Source organism: Festucalex cinctus, chromosome 8 (genome assembly GCF_051991245.1).
Source record: "Festucalex cinctus isolate MCC-2025b chromosome 8, RoL_Fcin_1.0, whole genome shotgun sequence".
Taxonomy (NCBI): domain Eukaryota; kingdom Metazoa; phylum Chordata; class Actinopteri; order Syngnathiformes; family Syngnathidae; genus Festucalex; species Festucalex cinctus.
In genome coordinates, this window is record NC_135418.1 from 21,726,173 (window position 1) to 21,750,564 (window position 24,392).

Here is a 24,392-nt window from a genome sequence, read left to right on the forward strand (position 1 = left end):
AATACGTGCAATAGTTTGAGTTCGACAGCTTTTTTGATTGATTAATCGCTGGAATACAACTAAAGAATTTTAACAAAATCCAATGTCATATTTTTCCACTTTTTTGAATGCACATTACTGTACCCCCGGCAGGCATTTCTACTGTATGTAGATAGCTTCAATGTACACTGCTTTTTACTGCCTTCCCTGTGATTGACGCAAAGTGCAACTGCAAAACGTCTTACGTGTGTTCGGTGCTCTACACTGTGTGCGTTTTCGTTCGGCTGATGCCACTGGGCAGAAAGTTCTCTATGACCCGTCTCCTCCCCGCAGTGTGAGGAACGTTTGAATCAATTAATACTTTGAGTGAGAGGAAGATTCTACCTCTGGGAGCCATCTCATTAACGTCACACGTGCACGCGCACACACAAGCGATTTTATTTTACTAGAGCACTTAGGAAATGGTTTGAGGCTTGTGCAATTAATAAGGCTAATGGTTATTGGCCGGTAGCTAGTAGCGATCAGTGTTAGAGATTTATCCACATGGTAAAGACAATGCTTAAAGGGTTAAAAGAGCACCAATACACATACAAAGGGAAAATTAGGACCCAAGCTTGAGTTGTGAGTATGAGTTCTTGTCTTTCCAGCTACACAATTGTCAACAATAAGTCACTATTGTTCCTTACAATGTTGTGATATTGAAATTATTAGTATTTTAAAAAATATACTTTTTAAATTAAAATAAATATTGTAATATAATAAGCCGAAATGACCCACTTGTATGGTCTCATAATCATGTGGCAAATACAACTCTGAACAGACATAGCCTTTATTAAAAAAAAAAAAAAGAAAGGGGAAAAAATAGTCTTTTAATTAGGGATGTTCATACCACTTTTTTTCAGACCGATACCGATACTCAGACCCTCAGTACTCACCGATACCGATACCAACTGCCGATACCAACAGTACATTTTGACAAATAAAAAAAAAAATCATTAAAATATATTTCAAAAAAAAATATTTCCTTTAATTTTGACCAAAAAAAAAAAAAACAGCACAGTCACTCTTCAATAGTCTTAACGCTCAAAATAAAACACAAAAATGCTCTTTTAGTTTAAGATTCACAATTTTGAAGTATTTCCAAACCGGTGAAGTTTTGGTGAAAAACTGCTGCAATCTAGCGCCAGTTACAGGCAAGGAGGACTCACTTAAAGTCTTCCCCCTCTGCCATCGGTCGCTTGTACTCGTCTGCGTCACGAGTACGCGAGTACTTGGAAAAAAAGGCTGGTATCGGTACTCGCCCATCCCTGCTTTTAATCTTTAGTGTGTGGTCAAGAATCTAATCACTTAGCAAATAAAACGTACAAAAACAACCCATGTATCAACACAATCTTACAGCTGTGCAACAAGTGCAACCCTAAATGCATGGATGATTTAATCTGAGAACTGTCCTGAAAAGAAACAGACAACTTAGTAAACCAAATGGGACCAAATACACATGGGCTGAGCACCTCTAACCACACTGCATTATTGATAGGAGTCAAGAATAAAAGGACACTCGGGTGAAAACTGTTCTACAGTACGTTCTTCAGGCTGAATTTTTCATGCAGCTCTTGTAAATAGATTTGATGCAGGTGTAAGCGAGTGGTATGTCCTGTCTAACATATTGCAGATGCCCGGACCATCCGCACCTGGTGGTACCTGCAGCACCAGGCTGCGTGTTCTCTCCCGCTCTTCCTCGCAGCTTTTTGGTGCACTGCAGCTCTGGAATCTTTCAGACTGCGCTGCATTGATATTCAAAGCCTGTGTGTGATCTCCATCACTGCTCTCCTTCTCTCTCTCTCTCTCTCTCTCTCTCTCCTACTCTCTCTCGCTCTCTCCTACTCTCTCTCACTCTCTTTCTCCTACTCTCTCTCGCTCTCTTTCTCTCCTACTCTCTCTCGCTCTCTTTCTCTCCTACTCTCTCTAGGTCGTCCTCTCTTTTTCAACCGTGTCCAAGTTAAATAGTCTTAACAGCTGTTCTGTCACACTAACACCCTACTCGAATCTCCATTAGCGTACGCTCCGGCTGAGTGAACCATTGCTTCTCTGTTGCAACTTCACAAAACTTAGTGAAACGGAGGTGCAGCGTCATTTATGATGTACCGTATGGTCCTTCTAGTCAAGAGCTATGTGAAAGAAATCAACCTCAGTTTGGATTGAGGGCAGATTATCAGTGTGGTATTCATTTTATGCCGTATCATATGGCCATAGACCAGACCAGAACGTAGATGAGAATACACGGCTAGAAATGGCACTGAACATGCTAACGTTAGCCTAGCCTGTTGATGGTGATAGTTGATGTTCCATGTCTCCCTCCTCCAATGCGGCTGAATCCAATGAGTCGCTCATCAGCAAGCTTTGCAGAAGTCTGATAACAATCCTGATCATGAATCAGGTGTGTTGGTGGAGAGAAACATAGAAAACAGGCTGGATAGGGGCTCTCAAGGACTGGACTTGGGCAGCCCTGATCTAGCCAGTAAAACAAGACATGTCAGTTATGTAGTGTCTCAGTATGAACACCAGAGGGCACTATGTAAAATGGATACATACAAATAGATAAGTTAAAGGAGACAATGAAGAACTGGTGGATATACAAGTCATACTGATGCGATTTTATTTTAATTATAAATTAAATTGAATAAAAAGAAATACAAGTCTGCTGCTTTATAATGGCACAAGTTATAAAACTGATAGAACTGAAATGATACTTAATCATACTGTTACTGTATACGTGTTTTGTGGGGTTGCAGAAATTTGTTGCTTGCGGGGCGACCCACCCGGGATCTTTATTTCAAGTCTGTTAAAGGGACGTCAAAAAAAAAAAAAAAATCTGTTTAGTATCATAACTGATCTGCATATATGACTGGATAGCCGATAGCCCTTACACGCCCATGCAAGCCATTGTAGCGACAGGGCGGCCATCTTGCTCCTCCCATCTCGCGAGCAGTCTCTTGTAATAAACTATACGGTATACGTACAGATTAGACCCCAATATTAGATTTGGCAGAGGCATCTTTTGTTGAATTAGTTATAATTTTTAATTAAAAAAATGTACAAGTTTCCTCCTGTACACATCATTAAGCATATCATTTATACATGTATTTAAGGTAGGTTGTAAAATGCCTGAAGTCCTCTTGTTTGTGTTTAACAAATTTAAAACATCATAAATCATGATGTTTCCACGAAGTACTGTTTTAAATGTTCTCCAATTTCGATAATGTAAATGTATAGGAATCATATGCCGAGAAACGTTTCTTGGGAGGAGCAATATGGCGGCCTCGCGGCTATCCAGTCATATATTCAGATCAGCGAGTAACATGTTCTCCTGTTTTGCTGGTTCCTCGTTCCCACTGATGTGTCAAATGCAGCATGCTTATTCCGATTTTTAATTTTTATTTTTTTTCTGATATTTTATCGGAATTCTCAACAACATATCTTCATGTAGTGATAACCCTTTGGGGGCACTTGACCTTTACAACTCTGGAACATAATAATGCAATGAGTTCTATAAAGTAGATGGTAAATTAGTGTGACTTTGAATCTGGATGAACTAAAATGGACTATAGCCCCTTTACAGCTGTCCCTATTCCTCAGACTGCTTTCTCTTTGCCCTTATTGCATTTCCACAATCTCCTCTCATCCATCGTCAGGTACAATGATTTTTTTTTTTTTTTTTTTTAACTTGTTAAAACATTCCATGCATGCAAGTAGCACCCCCCGCTGCCTGCCGACATGGTACAGGCTGCGCAGTGAGACGGCCCCAGCCGAGGTGACAGCACAGTGAGCGAGAGAGAGAGAGAGAGCTGCTCACAGCCTCAGTCTCCTCACACACTCACACACACCTACACACGCACGCACACGCACGCACTCACACACACATACAGCACACTGCTGCGGTGGTTAGTCCGCCGCCGCCGAGACCGCCGCAGCCGCATGTGCTGGTGCGCTCGCAGGTGGATTGTAGGACTGCGGGCGACTGTAACCTTGATGTCATGTAAGTGTTTTTTTTTTGTGTGTGATGTGGATTGAGATGTAAGACATGAGAATTAGTAATGGCATGATGTGTTTACCATACTTGTTATGTACTGTACGTACACTGCACGTCTAACTCCGTTGGAATTTGTGAGGACTGTTATCTCAGTGGTGATGCCCGACCGGCAAGCGTGTCCGATTAAATGGCCGGCTCGTCGTGGATTCGACTGCCCGCGGCGGCCGCTTTGGCAGATATGTCGATGCGCCCAAAGATCACTGTTAAGACAAGCAGGCTGCCCGTTGGAGATTGATTTTAGAAGCTATTGGAAAGCTGGGATGGCTGCATGACCTTTACCATCTTTAAGGGCTACTGCATCATCGCCATCAAGTTTCATCATCGCCCTTTGCTGCTCACCATTTTATGCAAACGGCTTCCTCCCTTGTCAGTTTTCATACTCTTCAATGTTTGATTTGATTTTAAACATCTGCAGTTGGTACTCAAATAAAAGAGTGCCAAAACATAGTCCAGTGCGGATGGGTTATTTCTGGACTATTCCATGATACCCCAAATGGGTTCGACAGGAGTTGGCACCCACAGCAGATGCATGTCCAGAAATTGTCACGTATGGACAAGTTGTATTGGAACCTTTCACAGCCCTATTGAACAGTACCAAAATAAACTACATGGTGGAAATTGAACTTTTCCTTTTCAGTATGTTACCACTATAATAGAACAATACAGACCAGGTATATTTGTACCCTCCACAGTTGTCCTGAAATGTTCTTAAATGTACTAATATCGTGGCAAATCTGGCTGTTCTTAAAAGTAGTGCACTATTGTACTGTGATTGGTTGGTTGGTTCTTTAATAGGAATGTGTTTAAAAATTACTAACCATTTATGTTGGTAGACTTCACAAACGTCATATAAATACAAAATAAACTGCATAGGGTTAGCGTTAGGATAACAATCTGCACTGCATGCTGAAAACTGGCCTGTTCCTTTTAAGTACCATACTCACTGTGGTTGGTCATCCAAGTGAAGGGTGTCCAAAATTGAGTTGAATCAGTTGTTTTAGTACTTTCCTACAACCATACTCAACAGTAGCAGAATGTACAACATGGTAGAAATATGAAGGCTGTTCCTTTAAGTAGCATACCGAGGTGGTTGGCGTATCCATCCATCCATCCATTTTCTTGACCGCTTATTCCTCACAAGGGTCACAGAGGGGTGCTGGCACCTATCTCTGGGAAGTAGGCGGGGGACACCCTGGACTGGTTGACAGCCAATTACAGGGCACACAGAGAAGAACAACCATCCACACTCACAAGCACACCTCGGGACAATTTGGAGCACCAATTAACCTGCCATGGATGTCTTTGGAATGTGGGAGGAGACCGGAGTACCCGGAGAAGACCCACACGGGCACGGGGAGAACATGCAAACTCCACCCAGGAAGGCCGGAGCCTGGACTCGAACCGTAGTCCTCAGAACTGGGAGGCGGACGTGCTAACCACTCAGCCGCCGTGGTTGGCGCAAAGGTGCCAAAATTGAGGCAGTACAGATAAGTCATTTCTGGACTCCTGGACGCTGTCCCAAACTGTTTAAGAAAATCACCCGTTTCTGTTCCTGTAGGTACCATAGCCTCTGTTGCTATCTAAACATAGAAAGGTGTACAAAACTGGTACAGTACAGACCAGATATTTTTGCTTCGCTTCACAACTGTTGACCATAAAAATATAAAAATGGCGTACCGTACATTCATTATCAATGTGTTTTTAAACACAATTACAGTTGCAACTTTGTGGGAACGTGGGGAAGACAATACCGGTAGATATCCCAACAAAAGGATGCCAAGAATGATTTTGGTACCCTTTACAACCTTACTAAAATTGACCACAGCCAATTGCTTTGTGGATTTCTTTGTGAAAGGCCCTTTTCTGTTACTTTAATAGTCGTACCATACCCACTGCAGTTGGTGCTACAACAGTGGGGCACCAAATGGTACATTCACTATTGATTGGTTATTTCTGGACTGTTCCATGGTTCCCCTGTTTGGGGAAAGCCTTTTTTCTGCTCCTTTAGGTACCATATTGATTGGTTGATTATGGAAACTGTGTAAAGCAAACAAAACCTTAATCATCTGCTTTTGTGGCTGTAACTTTATATACAGCTAATAGCATTGCACATTGAGCGTTTAGAATACACGGGTGCTCATCTCGCCACTTCAAATGTCACGTTATTGACTGGGGTCCGGGTGGGAGCACATTAGCGGCAGTTTACTCGTAGGCTAATTGGACAAGTATGAAAAATGTTAGCATAACGACTTTGGTACGACAAGCGTGACAAAATTGACGATTGTACTGTTTGTCTAATACCTGCAACTCGTCCTATAAATGTATAGTCTCTATTTGTGGCATTGTGCTGTCCTCCTTAAGTGCCACCTGTACTGTGATTGGCCAACAATTTAGGCCAATGTCTACTTATCATAGCAAGCAGCACCAATGATTTCTTAAAGCGCATTTTCAATTCTCTGCGATTGGCTGGCAACCAGTTCAGGTACCCCGCCTACTGCCCATAGCCAGCTGAGATAGGCTCCAGCACCACCCGCGACCCTTGTGAGGAGCAAGCGGTTCAGAAAATGGATGGATGGATGGATGGCATTTTCAATTCTGCCTTGTGACCAAAGTCATCTATATGGGAACAGTTTTGTGAAGGTCTTTATCTGTTCCTTCTTGTGACTCCTATATAAGCGTGCCAAAGAATTTCACAGTGTGGATTAGTTGTCAGAGGTTCCTTCACTTTAAGTCCACTTAATTTTGCCCACACTGTGATTGGCCTGCATTTCAGACACCACTCGTGCAATCGCAACAACATTGCGTATTTCATTCAACTTACCAATACATTTTCACTAATTACGCGATGGGACAAGTTTGGGGAAGGTCCTCTTCTGTTTCTTGGGTTCATTCTGGCATCCCTTAAAGTTGTCTTTTAGTGATGGGCCAGAATTTCAGGTATTATCATTGGACACGACTGACCTCTTAAGGTGTCTGTCAGAAAGTTTGAAGTTTTCCTTTCCTTTTTCAGTTTTTCTTTGCAAAATGTTGAATGTAACCCTACAAATCCATTTAAAATGGTTAGCAGTGACTCGACTGATCTTTTTCTTTTGTTCTATTAGCAGTGCGATAGACCTGCTCTACTAGGCAGCCATTTCCATTCCACCTTATCTCCCTGTAGACAGCTGAATTCAAAGATAGACTAACATCCCTTTCTATTTCCAATCCTCCTTTCTAGGCCTGATGCCCGTTGTCCTATTTATCAGTCAAACCTTGCTGTCAGTCCCTTTTCTTTTTCCCTTGGTCTTCTTCCTGTTTGACTGGGCTTTTACTACTGCATCGTGCAAGTAAAACAATGAAACATCTATCTCCATTCTTAAGTACTACAATTGGGATATGCGTCATGAAAGCGCGACCAGAAAAAAATCACCTGGAATCGGATATCTTCAGATTGGGATCGGTCCTCTTCCGAATGTTGATGCCAATCAGATATGTAAAGCTTGACGTTATCAAAATGAAGAAGTGATGTTTACACAACCACTTCTGGAATGCAAATAGACATTTTAAAAAAAACACCTGCTGTAAATCTATACGGTAGCAAGAGCAAAGAAGATGTTTTTCTAACACGTTGCTCACTGCACCTATCGAATACTTTTAGATTGAGGATTTTACCGATTATCCCATTGATGAATCCATCGGTAATCGGCAAGAAAGAAATGCATTATAATACACAACAACTGATATGTGAGGTGCAAGTATAATTTTTCTTAGTGTGGGTCTTTAAAAGGTGGCGCCTGGCCTGGTGAGTGGCTTTCAGTGAATTAGTCTAGAGTAGGCTGGCTTCGTAACGGCTCACCTGTTAGCCAGTCAGCTAGTGATGGTAGGCCATATTAATAAGTAACAAACATTAATGTTATTGTTTCTGTATTGTTGGAATGTTAATTTTTGTGTTGGCGATAGTAGACGTACTGTTGTTGTAGACTACACATATCTTTATGCTCTTTATCATTCTTGCCAAGTATGAACTGATGGAGTTGTCAGAAAGCTGGTTTGTAATCTATTAATAAAGTGTGACTGACCTATCTGACTGTTTTGTAACATTCCCTTTAGCGCAGCACCATCTAATGGATGCATAACGTAACCCCAGCCTCTACTATAGCGCCATATATATGGAAAAAGTTATAAAATATGTCATTCTTTGAAGGTGCGCCTTATGATGCGGTGCGCCTTATATATGGAGAAAGTTTTAAAATATGTAATTCATTGAAGGTGTGCCTGATAATGCGGTGCGCCTTATAGTGTGGAAAATAAGGTATTTAAGTAAATAAGTCAATGATTATCAAATTACATTTTTACCTCAGTAATGAGTGAACCAGTCATTTAATTAATTACCATTTAAACTGTTTATAAATATCTATACTTTCTCAGTTTCAATATCAGAAACATTGTGCAGTGATGAATGACAGTATATTATTCATATGTCCCCATTGTTCCTTTTTACACATATTAATGTGTGTTTATTACCTGCGGTTGTCGTTTGGAGTGGTGTGCAGGCCATAATATTTTGGTGACCTTACCTAATGTAGTGGTGGCCTATGAGTCAATCATCCCCAGGGGATTTTTCTTGCACTGGTTTTCCTCAGTGGCAGGGGGCGCTGTGGGCCAGTACTCCTGCTGCGGCTTCTGCTGCTGCTGCTGCTGCTGCTGCTGCTGCTACTGCTGCAGTGGGAACGGCTCAAATCTCAGCACTGTGCTCAAGGACATTTTTAGAAAGAGCGCCAGTTCAATGTAGGAGCATGCGTTCATGGTTAGCGCTTGTACTCTGGGTGAATGTTTATTGCTGTATACCCGTCATGTGGATATATTATAGTTGTATGATCAGGTGTTTAATGCATCTGCTCATATGAAAGCACACATATCAGATCAGATGGTGTCCGTGTTCATAAAGTCCAAATAGATGCACCTTCACATTGACACCCCCCTTAAAAAAAAAAAAAAAAAAAAAAAAAAAAAAAAAAAAAAAAATAGTATTCACACAGTCTACATTCAGTCCTGCAGTGTGGGCTTGTGTTAGTCATTAGTCACTGTCAGGTGAAGGGAGCCAAAAGTGAGTGAAAGGAGACAAGAGGAATCATGGACATAGTGGGAGACTGGGGTGGTGGTTGCGTGGGGGCTGGGCAGTAGCTTATGGAAGAACCAAGGCGTATCACAAGAGGGCACTGTAGTTTTTAGATATTGAAGAGTTGAATTCAATGATGGACTGAAATGTGTCAAGAGGAGCTTGGGTCATTATCCTATTGTCCTATCATCCCCTTGTCAGTACCTGTGTCTGTCCTGTTCTCGCTGCTCAGTTTCTTTCTTTTTTTTTTTTTGTGTAGGACAGCAACATTGTTGTTGATCTTGACCTTGTCTGTCGTTGATTTGCCAAGAAAAAGGCAATAACAGTAGACTAGTTCATCTACCGATTTGTGGGCCGCAATCAAAAGATTCTGCTTAGTAAGTGCTGAATCGGCATTCATGCACAATGTTTTGGATTTATACATTTAGATCTTAACTCATTTGCTCCCAGAAACATATAAATATGTTCCATTTTAAATATTTTAAGTGTCCCAAAGACGTATTTATACGTTTTTTTGTTTTTGTTTTTGTTTTTTTGTTTTTTTACTAGAGCAAACAGAAAGCTTTGATGCAGCCACTCAACTGCAAAGAACGGTTAAAGAAGTAGTAATTACTACATAACCGGCCAGCAGATGGTAGCAAAGTAAAAGAGATCAACCAGGACCATGTTGGAAAAAAAGCTCACTACTCACAATTCGAAATAGGTTTGTGAATAATGATGAAACTTAGCTATATTGTAATGCTAATTACTGCAAAACGGAAATAGATTGAAATGTACTTTTTTTTTTTTTTTTTTTTTTTTTTTAACCTGATGAAAGAAGAGACTTTAATCTTTCTTTTGGTTGGTTCCATGTTTTTATAGCAATGGAACACAATATTCTGTGGGTCTTGCAAAATCAGTCAAAATCCAGTACAGTATAACAGCCAGGAGTGAAGGGGAAAATTCAATCTTACATTGTCTTTTCCCATCTAAAACTCGGTTTACACTGTCTGGTCATCTCCAAAGACGAGCAGCTGGGTTCAATGCCCAAGTTAGTTGGATGCCACGCAGGGACATGATGGCTCTTTTTGCAGGTGCTCCATCTGCTACCGTCGATGATATCATTTCTTTGTAGGCATATGATGTACTTGCACTCTTCAGTTTGGCGCTTGATTGTGTCTACACACGCGCATACAGACGCACGCACACACTCACACTCTTTCCTGGGAGATCATTTGTTTGCTTTCATTTAGAAGATCTGGCCGACACAGATGCCCGCCTTGGCATGCAAACAGTACAGCCGACATGAATTCAGTCTACTTGGCGAGTACAGTAGGAAAGTTTGGGGAAAAAGATCGAGAGAATGATGCAGTGCTAAGTGGAGAAACTACAAAGCAAACAAGACAAATACAAGATGATAATTTGGATTATTGTTCATTACTTATCAGAATTCTTTAACAAGCAATGAGACTGAGAGCAGAATGGAAGTAGTATCGTATGTTGTGATAATACTGTATAATAAATACCGTACTATATATGTTGATGTAAATGGCAAATGATACAAGAAATGCATACAGGCACTAAAAAATATAGCAAGAGTAATTAGCGACAATATATGTAGTAAAAAAAAAAGGTAAATAATCTTACCATATAATATACCGCGTAAAAGAACAATATGCTAACAAACCAAACCAGATATGTCAACCATATACGTATCGTAACGATCATTAATGAGAACGCTACATTCAAAAATAATGTATAGAGAGAATAATGTATTGAATAATCCATCCATCCATTTTCTGAACCGCTTACTCCTCCCAACGGTCGCGGGGGGTGCTGGAGCCTATCTCAGCTGGCTATGGGCATTAGGCGGGGTACTGTGGTTGCTTAATTTAAACATGTTTCTCAAAACATGAGATTTCAACTTGGCAACACTGAAATTGCTTAGTCCACTTTTGAGGTACTTCCATCATTTTAAAGAGAATTAAGTGTAAAATACATGAATATTGCAATTTTCATTTTTGGAGACATGAGCCTTATTTTTTGATGACATCACATATATCAACAGAATATTACACAACAGTAGACATATTGTAGGGATGTTCGATACCACTTATTTTCCCCAGAGCGATACCAGTCTGAGTACTCAAATCTTGAGTACTCACCAATACCACAAGTAAATTTGATTAATAAAATTTCTCTCTAAGCATTAATATAAGGGCGACATGGTGACTGAGTGGTTAGCACGTCCGCCTCCCAGTACTGAGGACGGCGGTTCGAGTCCAGGCTTTGAGTTTGCATGTTATCCCCGTGCCCGCGTGGGTCTTCTCCGGGTACTCCGGTCTCCTCTCACATTCCAAAGACATGCTGGACAGTTTAATTGAACGCTCTGAATTGTCCCTAGGTGTGAGTGTGAGCGTGGATGGTTGTTTGGCTCCGTGGCCCTGCGATTGGCTGGCAACCAGTTCAGGGTGTCCCCCGCCTACTGCCCGAAGCCAGCTGGGATAGGCTCCAGCACCCCCGCGACCCTTGTGAGGAGTAAGTAGTCAAGAAAATGGATGGATGGATGGATGGAAGCATTAATATAAACCTTGTTAACATACAGTATCAGGAGCTGATAATGACATACTACAGTATTGGTATTAAATAGAGCAGTTGTTAATGAAATAGCAGCAAAATTTACTATCAGCAGTGACAACTATATGTGACTTAATGCTTAATCGCAAGAAAGGAGGTTCAAGTGTCTTTTCTTGTCGTCTTGAAGTGACACTGTCCGATGAAATGGACCCCGATGAGACATGTGACGCCAGACGTGACCCCCCCCCCTTTTCAAGTCAGCCCATCCTCCCTGGCGACAGTGCGACGCTGCGCGCCACCTCTTCCATTTTGTCGTCAGAGCGGCTCCCGGCCTCCCGCCCCCGCGTGCACACCTCCTCTTTCACCGCATCCGAGAGGAGCGTCCTCTTCTCTCCTCCTCATTTTCGTCCTCTCGCCCGCCGCTCTCTCTCGCTCTCTACCTCCCCCCCCCCGCCCCGTCCTTCTCTGGTTGTCCTCAGAATGAGGTTAGCAGCTCCGTTAGCGGCGCTACGTCGACACAGAAGCGGCGGAGTTACCGCAGTGGCGGGCTGTGGTCGTACCTCCGCGCGACACTCCCGCGCTGTCCTTCACGTTCTTTCGTCGCGGAACTAACCTCCTCCTCCTCCTCCTCTCCATCTATCTCTCCAGCAGTGATGGGGAGGACCACCATGTAGAGGCGGCAGCCATATCGCAGCAATGGGAAGCCACGCATGGAGCAGGTCTGGACTGCAGCCGTGGTGAGCCTGAGCCCCGCACCCCCCAAGCCTCGCGACCTTCTCAGGACCTGACCACAGGGGCCATCCGACGCGCACCTGGATGCTCCCCAGTCTGTGCTTCGTCGCCCTCCCCCCCCTCCATCCTCCTCTCCCCTTGTCGTCTTCTGCTCTGATGCGGAAACAGATGCTCCAATAATTGGATTTTGCCATCCTTTTTAAAATCTCCACAAGTGGCATTCCTGTTCATTTTATTTATTTGTTTGCTTACTTGAATCCCACTTTGGAGACTGATCCGATTCCTACTAGCAATAACCGGCCGGCATCATGGGGGACATGTCCAACAGCGATTTCTACGCCAAGAACCAAAGAAATGAGGGCGCCAACCACGCGGCGGGCTTCGGCTGCTCGCTCATGGAGCTGCGCTCGCTCATGGAGCTTCGCGGCACCGAGGCGGTGGTCAAGATCCAGGAGGACTACGGGGGTGTTGAGGGACTGTGCAAGCGACTGAAAACCTCACCCACGGAAGGTGAGTCCTTCACCATCACACTCACACCTGTGCTTGTGTATGCGGGTTGTCTTGTACTGATGTATCCATGACTCACATCCTGCTGGGATGGTGTCTTGAAGGAAGTTGTTCTGGAGCATCCTCACAACAGAGGGAGTCCCTTTTGAAACGTATTTCGTCAGCCAGGTTACCTGTTTAGTATTCATATGACTTTCATGCCTCACTCCCGCCCGCTGCCATCTATGTCATTCTCTCATCAGCCAGTCAGACGTATCTTTATTTAGAAGAATGATTGAGTCGAATGTGGGATGTCCACAGCCCTCAATTGGAGTGAATGCTGTAATTATTCATGATCACATCATAGGCATCTTTGGTTACCCAAGAGTCTCGGGCCGGGCAACTGTGGCAAAAATAACAGTCATTATTATTATTTTGATTGATTTTGAAATCATGATGAGTAAAAAATGAGGTCAAAACTGTATTTATTCAGCTATCAAAAACCTGACTTTAAATATAATTCTAATTTTAAATATAATTCATAATTACATACCATTTATAATTAAATATTACTTAAATAAATGGAAAATTGATGAGTAACAAAGTAAAATAATAATATAACAAATATAAACAAAACAAAAACGATAAATAAAAATAAATACTGGCTTTTCCTGCTGTGTAGCCCTTGGCCTATTTGGGGCACTGTGGTGCTGTGCATGCATGGAGTACACACTGATATTAAGAAAAAGAAAGTTGTAATTTCTTTAGTTGTCATTTTTTACAGATTAGGAAGAATATATGTATTTGACTACATTGTGTGTGAATATTTGTTAGTTGAAGAAATATCACATCAAGAACTTGATGCTAATCTTCTGTTATCCTGTCAATGGGATTTTACATTGACTGCTAACATTAGCACTAGCGATTATCCTAAAATGAAATGTCTTGTATTTAACAATACTCACAGGCATATATTCTTTATCCTGAAAAATGGCTAATATAGTTGCATCTTTCTGAGTCAGTTGTGAAACTCCTATTTGTATCTGTCTCTCAATGTCTGCATGCACCATGTCCATGGAATTGAAGCAAAAAATGTGCCAAAAAAGCAGTTTACTTCTTGACACACTATTTAATAGGGGTGTTAAAAAAAATCGATTCGGCGATATATCGCGATACTACATCGCGCGATTCTCGAATCGATTCAATAATCGGCAGAATCGATTTATTATTTTTTATTTTTTTATTTTTATTTTTTTTTATTTTTTATTTTTTTTAGGATTCACACCTTGAGCATGGAAGAATGTTATATGAACGGCACATTAAGCCTTAATATTTTTATTTTAATGCTGTTCAAATGTGAAACAGATTGCAAACTGTTTGTGTACAGTGGCTCACGGTTATAAGCCTCAAGTTTTAGATAAATATATTCATACAAATCTTACAGTGTACATGTACAAATTTACTGATAGTATTTTCTAAATTTGAATGGAAAAAAATCGCAACAATCGACTTATAAATTCGTATCGGGATTAATCGGTATCGAATCGTGACCATTCGTATCGGGATTAATCGGTATCGAATCGAATCGTGACCTGTGAATCGTGATACGAATCGAATCGTCAGGTACTAGGCAATTCACACCCCTACTATTTAATTATCATTGCTGTATATTTTTAGGAAGTATAAGGCTGGAACGGATTGATGCCATTTCCGTTTATTATGATAGTGATGTGCCTGCTTTGATGTGATGACTGGTTTGTTTGTTGGCCCCATTTGTGGAATGTTGCAGTATGCATATTTGCAGTATTCATTCTTTGTCAGATATTTACTGTATTCGTTTTTAGTGTGGCTTCCTGCAGTACACACACACACACACTCTTAAAATGCTCCCCTCGCCATTGCCTTCATCTAAAGTCAGCCTTCAAGGCACCTGGTTGTTGCAGGACCGTCTTAATAAACAAGATTACACACAGAGTTGCATAACAAGTGCGGTGAATGACTCAGACAGGAGTCGCGGTGCAATGCGATGCCCGCAGTGTCGCCAGCGATATTTGAAAATGAAACTGATTTGCAAAGTGCAATAAAATTAGCATAAGTGACACATAATTTCTCACGAGCGCCCATTTTATTAGTGTACTAAACACCGGTGGAGAATTAACTGCCTGTGGACCCGCACCAAATCAAAGACCCAAGTCATAAACACCCCGAAATAAAAGGAGGAATTTTGTAATCATTAATGCATTTTGCATATCTGTCAGATCTGTTCTTGTGCTTGATGCAGTTCAGTTAATTCAGGTCATTGCAACCCATTTTCCATGGCAAATCCTCTAAATGATTGTCCATCTTTGATTCCATACGAACAACAAGGTGTCTTAAGATTTTTGAAGGTATGTTTAATATCGGGTCACTATTACACAATACTGGCAATCCTTTTAAGTGTGTGCAAGGAACTAGTTTGTGTCGCTGTGTAAGAATATGAAAAAAGAAGGCATGCTCAGTTATTTCTGTAATTACTAGTATTTTTCATTTGATTTTTTTATATTTATGGCCTATGGTTTTTCTTACTGTAATGTAGTTCTGACTTCGCTTACAAATTTGGGTTACATTGTCTCCATGGAAACACAAGGTAACCCAAGACCCCCGTACAACTTATTTTGAGCATACAAATTCACATATTCATTTATTTATTTTATTTTTTTTGTGGAAAAATCACCAGCATCCCCATCCAGATTTCTCCATTTTTGTTTTTGTGCTCTTTTTTTTCAAATGCCTTAAGATGCCACAAAATGGCTTCCAAAGCGCTATTTAAAGGCACAGTCTGCCGGATTCACTCAGGAAAATGCACTTTTTAAATAGAGGATGTACACACTTTAACTTTCTCTCAGTCTACACATCTGTGTTTATGTTAATCTTTGGTGGTGATTTTGTGTCGAGAATCATTAATTGATGGAATGCATTATTTCTTCACTTCGCATGGAAAGCTCTGTCATTTGCATTAGTGATCTCAGGTGACGCATGTCTACGCCGTATCGGTCCGTTCGGTGTGGCTGCGTCGCCGAACATGTGTAACGTGAAAAATAGGATCATGCTAATTAGCTGTGAGGGCATTGCCTTGCTATCAACGGTTTGTGTGCATGTGTGTGCATCCCACAAGCGGCGTGTAAGAGACCCTAGAGTATGGCCGCCCTATTACCAACCCTGATGCCTGTACTGGCCCTTTCCCATTGCATGGATAGCAGTAATATATTATGCCAAATATAATGCATAAGGCTCCTCACTTAAATATGCTTTAAGATTAAAGCAGTGGTAAGGAATATTTTTGTTTCATCCATGCATATTCTATACCGACTCTCCTCAAAAGGGTTGCACGGTTCCAAGATTTGAACGCAGAACCTCAGAACAACGAAGCAGATGTGTGAATCACGAGACCACTTGGCTGCCAGTTGTTCGATCTAAAAGTCAAGAGGTTCAAACATAAATTTTTAGTAAAATCCTAAAAAAAGTTCCATTATTCTGTAAGCTCTTCTACACAGAATGATTTTATTAGTTTGGATTCACCTTCCTCGCAGTGCAAGTCTCAATGTTACTATCCTACCTCAAATTAGTTTCTCCATTGTCAGACAAATTACGCATGAATAATTTTAAGAATAATTTAAATTGAAAATATGGGCAATTAGTGAGTTTTTTTTTTTAAACCTACTGTTGTATGAAATCATTCATATTTTACCATACATTGAACAATTAAGCATATGAAAAAAGATATATTTAATCAACAACAAGCACTCACGGGGAAAAATAATATCTCTGTTAGGCTTGTTTATTTTACAGCAAAAGGGCTAATTACTTATAATCAAATTAATCTCATTGTGATACAAATGAAGGATAATCACATGTAATGAGAATCCTGTTGCATCACAGCCGTAAATGCGACCGTCTTGCAAGTTTGTAAATGTCATCATATTTTTCCTACAATTTCAAGTTGACGTTACGGATTCATTATTTGCATGTTAATATTTTATTCCAATTACCTTAATTGAGAAAACAATTTTCAAGTGAGCCTTCTAGAAAGACCTTATTAGAAACAGGTGCCTGTTTTGTAAAACTGTTCATCAATTATATAGGATTATGTTTATGAAAATGATTCCACTCAGCGACCCAATGTTCTATATTTGAAACCTATTGATTGTGTGCAACTGACATGCCGATGTGGAGGCGGGATGCGTTTGCTCACAGCATCCGTCGTATAGGTGAGTGCGGGGTGAAGAAGCTTGTGTTCCCCTCAGGCAGACTGCAGGTGAATAAGTCATGCAGGGGCCAGATGGTATGTCAGTGGATTTACAGCTCACTTTCACAGATGCTCCGACACGATGCTTCACATGCTATGGACCCGACTCATAGAAAGGGAAAGCATGCTGACTGCATTTGCTGACAGTACACATTCAGCTCTAGAAGGAAGAACGGATCTCTGATGTAGTGAGAATAGGATGGGAGGTGGGGGCCTACAGGAGGTCCTACCTAAAACGAATATTTTAATATTCGTTTGTTTTGGCCATAGAAGTACAAAATAACATTTTTTTTTTTTAGAGCCGGAAAACCCAAGCAGAAGATACCCATAAAATAATGTAAGTGCAAAACTGCTTTATAAAAGTGCTTAAAACTGTTCATACTGGTTTCACAAAACCACATACAAACCAACAAAATATATTCAAGACACTTTTAGATGGGACCCATGACGACAAGACATTAACTCATTCACTCCCAGCCATTTTCACCGAAGCAATCCCATTCGCTCCCGGCTGTTTTACTGGATTTTGACTGATTTTGCAAGGCCCACAGAATATTGTGTTCTTTTGCTATAAAAGCATGGAACCTATAAAAAGAAAGATTAAAGTCTCTTCTTTCATCAGGAAAAAAGTAAGTTTGTATCTGTTTCCGCTCTGCAGCAATTAGCATTAGAAGAGAGCTAAGTTTCATCAGTTTTCACAAATCTATTTAAAATTGTAAGTAATTTAGCTTTTTCTCTAGATGGCCCTGGTTGATCTCCTTTGCTCTGCTGCCACCTGCTGGCCGTTTGTGTAATAACTAACATTTCTGCAACCGTTCTTTGCAGTTGAGAGGCTGCATCAAAGCCTTCTGTATGCTCTAGCATAAAAAACAAAACAAAAAAATATATAAATACATCTTTGGGACACTTAAAACATAAAAAAACGTATTTACACGTTATTGGGAGCAAATGAGTTAAGGAACGTCAAACAATTTAATGTATATTAATATAATTACGACAAAATGGGGTAGAGGACTACTTGGCTTCAAGACCATTTCTTCACAAGAATTAGAAAGAATTTGGTGACTTATTTGGCATGTATGGTCAATCTAAAGAAATTCAGTTGCCAATGACAAATCTAGGCCACATGTGCTAGAAAATGAAGCCAAATGCCCATCCCTCACTGTAATACGGTTTCTGATGTTAATCTACACACTATAATTTGATAACTCCTCATTATACCTTCCACCTGCCCTTTCTCTTGACTTCTCTGCTCCCTTTTATTTTTATCTCTTTTTCGCGCCTCTGCTCCCATTTCTATTTCCATTTGCTGGTCGGTCGTCTGTCCCAGCGGGCCGCTGTGCAGCGTGGCCTAAATATACCTGCTCTACATCTATAACCTTTATCATCTCTCCTCTACACATCCTTCCTTTGCTTGCTCGGTAACAAGGCTAAGAAAGTAGCACGTCCTTTTAAAGGTTCCGATTTTTTTTTTTGAGAGAATACACTGGTGATGCAGTGCAGCAATCCGGGAGACAGACTTGATAAGAGACAATTTTGTTTCGAGCAAAACCCAAGAGGGACGTAGCCCTGTGTTGTGTTTGCTAGCATTGAATGTTTGGTCAGTTTGGTCTAAATCCTGGGGGTCCTTGAATGTGAGTATGAATGTCTGAGGGTGCATGGCCGTAGATTGGTGCACTACTGGGAAATGAATGAATGCAGCGAGCAATAGCTTGGAGCTACACAGATGGGATAAGAGAGAGGATAAACATTACTGCTTTTATTTACAAACTAGCGTGTCCGCTATTTGAGAGCCAGATCACCCACCAGTTCTTCAAATCAAATCCCAAGTGTCTGATTGGTGGTGGGTGCTAATTTCCCAACATCGCCTTCTTCCTTCCCTGATGATCATACTAATCACACCCCCTCCCTACAAATCTGTTCCTGTCTGATGAAGTCTATTTAATCTCCGTCCCACAAGGGATGTCTTGTACGGAACAAGGACAATGTCTACTGTTCCATGTACGTAGCCATGCAGAAGGTTACAGTGTGGGTAGAAAGAGTGGTAATAAAATCGGAGTCAGACAAGAATGGAGAGCGATGGATCCCAGAGGACAGATTCTGAATGATACGCAGCCATTTTGCTCAGTGAGGGAGCGAGACCATAAGGTAGTCCAGCACAGGTGTGACTCATTAGAGTGCGGAGAGTTGATGCACTACCCACCATACAGGGGGAAGAAAAAAAAACATTTCTCGGTAGGGTTGTTTTTTACATTGTGCTATAAAATCTAGTGCAATATGTTGGTTAAAGTTAGGATAAATTGTTGTAAGTTAGCTTTCTAATATTTTCCCAAGGTTATCAAAACTGTGTCAAGAAGTTGGGGTGTTTAAAAGTTTTCATGTTTTTAGTGAGAGCAATTTTGCTCTTATTCACCCTTTTTAAAATTGCACACCCGTTTCAACATTGGTTGGTGCACCCCAGTCACTAAGATATATTTAAATCATATAAGACTTTTGACTTCAAACACCAATTTGATTCTGTTGTTTTTCTAAAATTATTTCTTTATTCCCTTTTTTTTTGGTGGGTGTTGATGTTGTGGTACTTTGGCATTCTTCTACATTACAAAACCATACTGTATATGTCAATTGAAGCTATTTGAATGGTTGTTTATCTATTTGTGCCCTGCTGTTGACGGATCTAGGGTGTATCGAACCCTGCTTCTCTCTCGAAATGTCCACTGGGACACTAGAACGCTTGTGATGTTAGTAAGAGCAAGTGGTATAGAAACTGGATGGGCGGAGGAAATTCCCTTGAGATCCTGCAAAATTGCTGTTAACGGCATTTGTCTCTCTGGTTTTTTTTTGTTTTTTTTGTTTTTTTAGACAGAACTAAACGAAAAAGTACATGCCATTCTATTCCTTTCCATTTCCAATTATTTCCTTTGTTGAGCTACTTGGAAATGGGTTAAAAGCTGGAGGCATGACATATAAAACAGTCTTCTGACTTTTGGTTTCCTACACAGCAGGCAGGAGAAGTGAGCCACTGCTGGGAGTTTGATGTCACACTCCTGTCCTGGTACTTCATTACTATCTGCAGTTTTTTTTCTCCCTCTTCCCAATCATAGGTGTGTTTATCTAGCTTTTGATAATAATTGATTCACTGTTGACAATCAGTTGTAGCAAGCTTGTGTGTTGAGTGCCTAGCTGCTCAGTCATGCCTTACAGCGATACTGTACCTGTTTACTTACCAATGTGCCACCTTCCAAGAGCTGCTAATGGCTTGTGAAACTCTCCACTGGGACGTGACGTGAAGTGTGATCACTTCTCACTTGTTTAAAATCTCACGAGCAAGCTTTGATTTTGCTTTCTTGAGTTTCCAATGACTCAATGTCGGATTTCTCTTCGTAGCTCGTGGCTTGTCAGTGGAAGTGATACACGCATAGTGGACAGGGCTGTGAGTGTAGCAGTCCCAACAGATGCTTGACTAAATTAACTGAACACATGCCAATAAACAGACTCTTGTTCCTATGGAGGAACACTGTCTTCCTCTAGGACTGTTTTTATTAGATTTGCAGTACCATATAACATTGTACGTTCATTTTAATCTCATGTATATTATGCTGACATCTTCTCTATTGTATTATAGGATTTAATCATAATTGTGTTGGGGTTTAATCTTGTTATGATCATCTGTCATGTAATGACCTCATCCATATATCACTGCTGCAGAAAACTAACACAATTATTCTCTTGACAATAACACTGACTTTGAGGTAGCTAGAGAAGAATTTGACTTTTGTTTTAGTAAAGGTCTACACATTGTTTAAAAAAAAATCTAGAAGTCGGCTACTTAGTGGTCGTTAGTAAACATTCAAGATCAAGACCCTGAACAGTCGTACAGTCAATTTAGCGCTGGCTGACAGTACATTAGCCTAGCTTATGTTGCTTTGTCTAGCTTTCTTAGTTTAGCCTAGCCCAGGGCAATTCATTTTCCAAAGAAGCCACGTAAGAAACTGGAATTTATCGAGGGCCAGGCTAATATGCTAACCTCAATGGTGTTCCATATTAGTATATAGCATTAAACTGTCACATTTTAATAAGCTACTACTTGGGTGGATATGGTAGCATATGGATTGTTACAGTTAGAATACACACATTTTCAATCAAATCAAATTACATATTCATATCATTCTAGACTCTACATTTTTTTTAAACAAAAAGTACTGAAATTTTGTGCACCAACTAAAATCATATAGCCTGAATCCCAGTTAGCTAGCTAGATGGATGGATGGATGGATGGATCCTAGTGCAGAAGGCTCCTTACTATTAGTGTGACCTGTGTGGTTTAGCTAGCCTCTTTAGTTTAGCCTAGCCAAGTTAATTTAAACTGTGACAATCTTTAAACAGCCTTGCCTCATTAGTTTAGATTCACTTGCATTGCTAGACCTGACCTTCTTAGTGTATTTCACGCTTCACAGCCTTTCCTCATTCGCTATACTTAGCTCAGTTTACTTATCCGAGCTCTGTTTGACCTTATTTTATGCTGATTATTTTAACATTCTTAGTTTCGCTTATTTTAGTATTTTAGCCAATCTCACAGCCGTCAGATTTTACTGTAAGAGATCCAGACACATTAAAAGATGACGAGTTAAAGTTGAATCATAAATGGCTCTTAATTCGAATTGTTAAAATATAATTAACTCCTCAGTTTCCAATTCAAATGCTTCTTCCTCCAGTATTAAATTGTACATTTATATTTAGTTTATGTCCTGCAAAATGTTCTGAGTGTGAACCACCACTTGAAAGATTGCAGTGTGACAAGCAAGTTGACAGGCGTAGTGATGCTTTTAGCTGAAAAAACGCACAGTCCCTTCCCGGCTATAACCGTCTCGCTTCTCTTCGTGTCAGCGCTTTTCCTCGGGTGGCCTCTACCTCTCCTATTTAACACTCCGTAGGATGGTACCAGGACAGTCTCCATCTCACCACATATTTTTAAGATGCACACACCTGGGAGCAAGTTCAGCTCCTCGTAGCTGCATTTGGAGAGAAGCAAAAGCAAACTTTCACTGGACAATTTGACAGACGAGGTGTAGACAAGTCCCTTTTATTACTTTTGGCCTGATCACAAACACACCTAATAGACAAGTTATTCAGCGGATACCGGAGGAATGGGTTCCCTAAATAAAACTAGACTACTTGGAATTTCACTGCAATGCCGTAAGATCAGGGCCTGACCAAATGCTTCGTGAGTGACATATGCCACACCTTGATGAGATTAACATAGATTATTTTTTGCCAGAAAAAAAAAACAAAAAACTGTGTGGAATACTTCATAAATGAACCTGTTTTATTTCAAGAGTATTGACACAGATGCATCTATGTGACAGATGGATCATTTGTTGTTGTTTTGGAAAGAACTTCGCTGGCTCAGTCCCGTGATAGTTCAATACGCTACCATTATCCCTATGGTTCTTCTTGCTTGTGTGAGCTTAATTAAAAAAAACATTCTACTGTGCTTTAAGTGAGACCAATTTAATCACTTTTTTGATTTTTTTTTTTTCAAAATGTCTAATATACTTTCATTAAAAAAAATACATCAAAAGAAAGAGTAGGAAACTGCACACACACATACACCATTTCTTTTCTTTTTTGACCATGCCTCATGCACGTGAGTCACTCCATACTCTGTCCCTATATCCTACTGGACCAATGTCGAGTTTGGCTTTGGTCACCATGTATATGTGGACACATCCTCGAACAGAACTATCCACCTGTGACCCAACCCCACTGCTCCAACTGCCACCACTGTGTTAATGTAACTAAAAAAAAATCAAGTATCTGCTGGGTATCAAAAGCTAACGCTGTAAGCTAACATTAATCTTTGCATCCAACAAAACTCAATGCAGCTCTGCTTACCTGCGGCTTTGATATGGGACTTCTTACCCATGGGGATGTGAGGGTTTCTTCTTGATAGTGCCGCTAAATGTTAGCATTCTGTATCATCTAGCTGTTATTTGAAAGTAGTTCTGGATCTTTGCCGAGCCTTGGTGATTTTCTCATCGGTGTGGGCGCTTATTATGTGAATTAGCCGAATTGCGATGTCACAACACGTTCATTCAATTTTAATCTCCTGATTGAATTGTCAATTTCGCTTACTTGTCATGACTTTTTCATGACTCTCTCTGCTACTCTACTAGATATGAATGTCTCAGGCTGTCCCCCTTATTGTGTTGCAAGTGTATCTGATCCGATGGCTGTAACCAGAGACTGACAGACACCCAGATGGGAGATACAAGATGGTCACGCAACCTTTCTCCCGCTTTGTCAAGAGCACTCTCACTTTTCATTCCTTCCGACGATTGTTGATCTGCGTACTGTGTGCACTTTCATTACTTATTTTGTGTGTGACACAATGCAAAAAAACATGGATCAAATGTGACCCTTATAATGTTCACTGTGTCTCAAATGTCCAAAGAATTGAAAGCCATATTTATTTCCCTTTACTGTGCCCCTCTGACACCCCCATGAATCCTTATGTATGGCTTTCAAATGTGTTTTTGTTGTTTTGAAATTGTCTTCCTTGCATAACGTTACACAATCACGTTTCTCCGCATTTCAAAAAGGACCCAAAAAAATACTGCAAGAAGAATCATTGTCATGGAAACAAAAGAGCATGTATGCTTGTTTGCGTGTGTACTTTTGGTCAGAAGATGCCTAATTTTATGTAAAGGTGACTTCTTTGTTCTTCTCACACACTGTTTCGTCTTTACAAAATTGCCCCTAACCTCGATGCCCTGATACAATTTGAAGTGGGATTAGAGTGCGTGTGCGTGTGCGTGTGTGTCAGTTTGTGAGTGTGAAAGAGGGAGCTGTGAGCTGTGTTCTCTCACTCCACTCCGTTATCACTCGCATGAGTCAGACTCATAGAGCACAGTGCCTGACAGCTAAACTCACCCACTTGTACAGCTGCCCCCACACGCAAATACACACAGACACGCACACACGCGTACATGCACGCACGTTCTATTTTCTTCATTTGATCTAGCTTGTTGCAAAGCTGTTTAAAAGTGCTCTGAACACCGCACTGGTCTCCTGGGCTATTAAATAAATGTGGCCTGATTTTTTAAAACTCATTCACTGCCAGCCATTTTAGAAAATTTCAAAATTTTCAATACCCATGTGATATT

At 40.7% G+C, this 24,392-nt stretch overlaps 1 protein-coding gene across 11 annotated transcripts in view; it reads left to right on the forward strand.

Annotated features, from left to right (window-relative positions):
• Positions 1-24,392, forward strand: part of atp2b2 (ATPase plasma membrane Ca2+ transporting 2) — a 90,558-nt gene that overhangs the window by 8,532 nt on the left and 57,634 nt on the right. For 7 of the 11 annotated variants that reach the window (XM_077528481.1, XM_077528470.1, XM_077528476.1 and 4 more), the window contains exons 1-2: positions 3,906-4,015; positions 12,375-12,965. In XM_077528481.1, the coding sequence (XP_077384607.1) occupies positions 12,764-12,965 (202 nt within the window). In that variant the 5' untranslated portion in view covers positions 3,906-4,015; positions 12,375-12,763. Of the gene's footprint in view, positions 1-3,905; positions 4,016-12,371; positions 12,966-24,392 lie in introns of those variants that run through there. The other 4 variants (XM_077528475.1, XM_077528472.1, XM_077528471.1 and 1 more) reach the window with 3 other exon arrangements.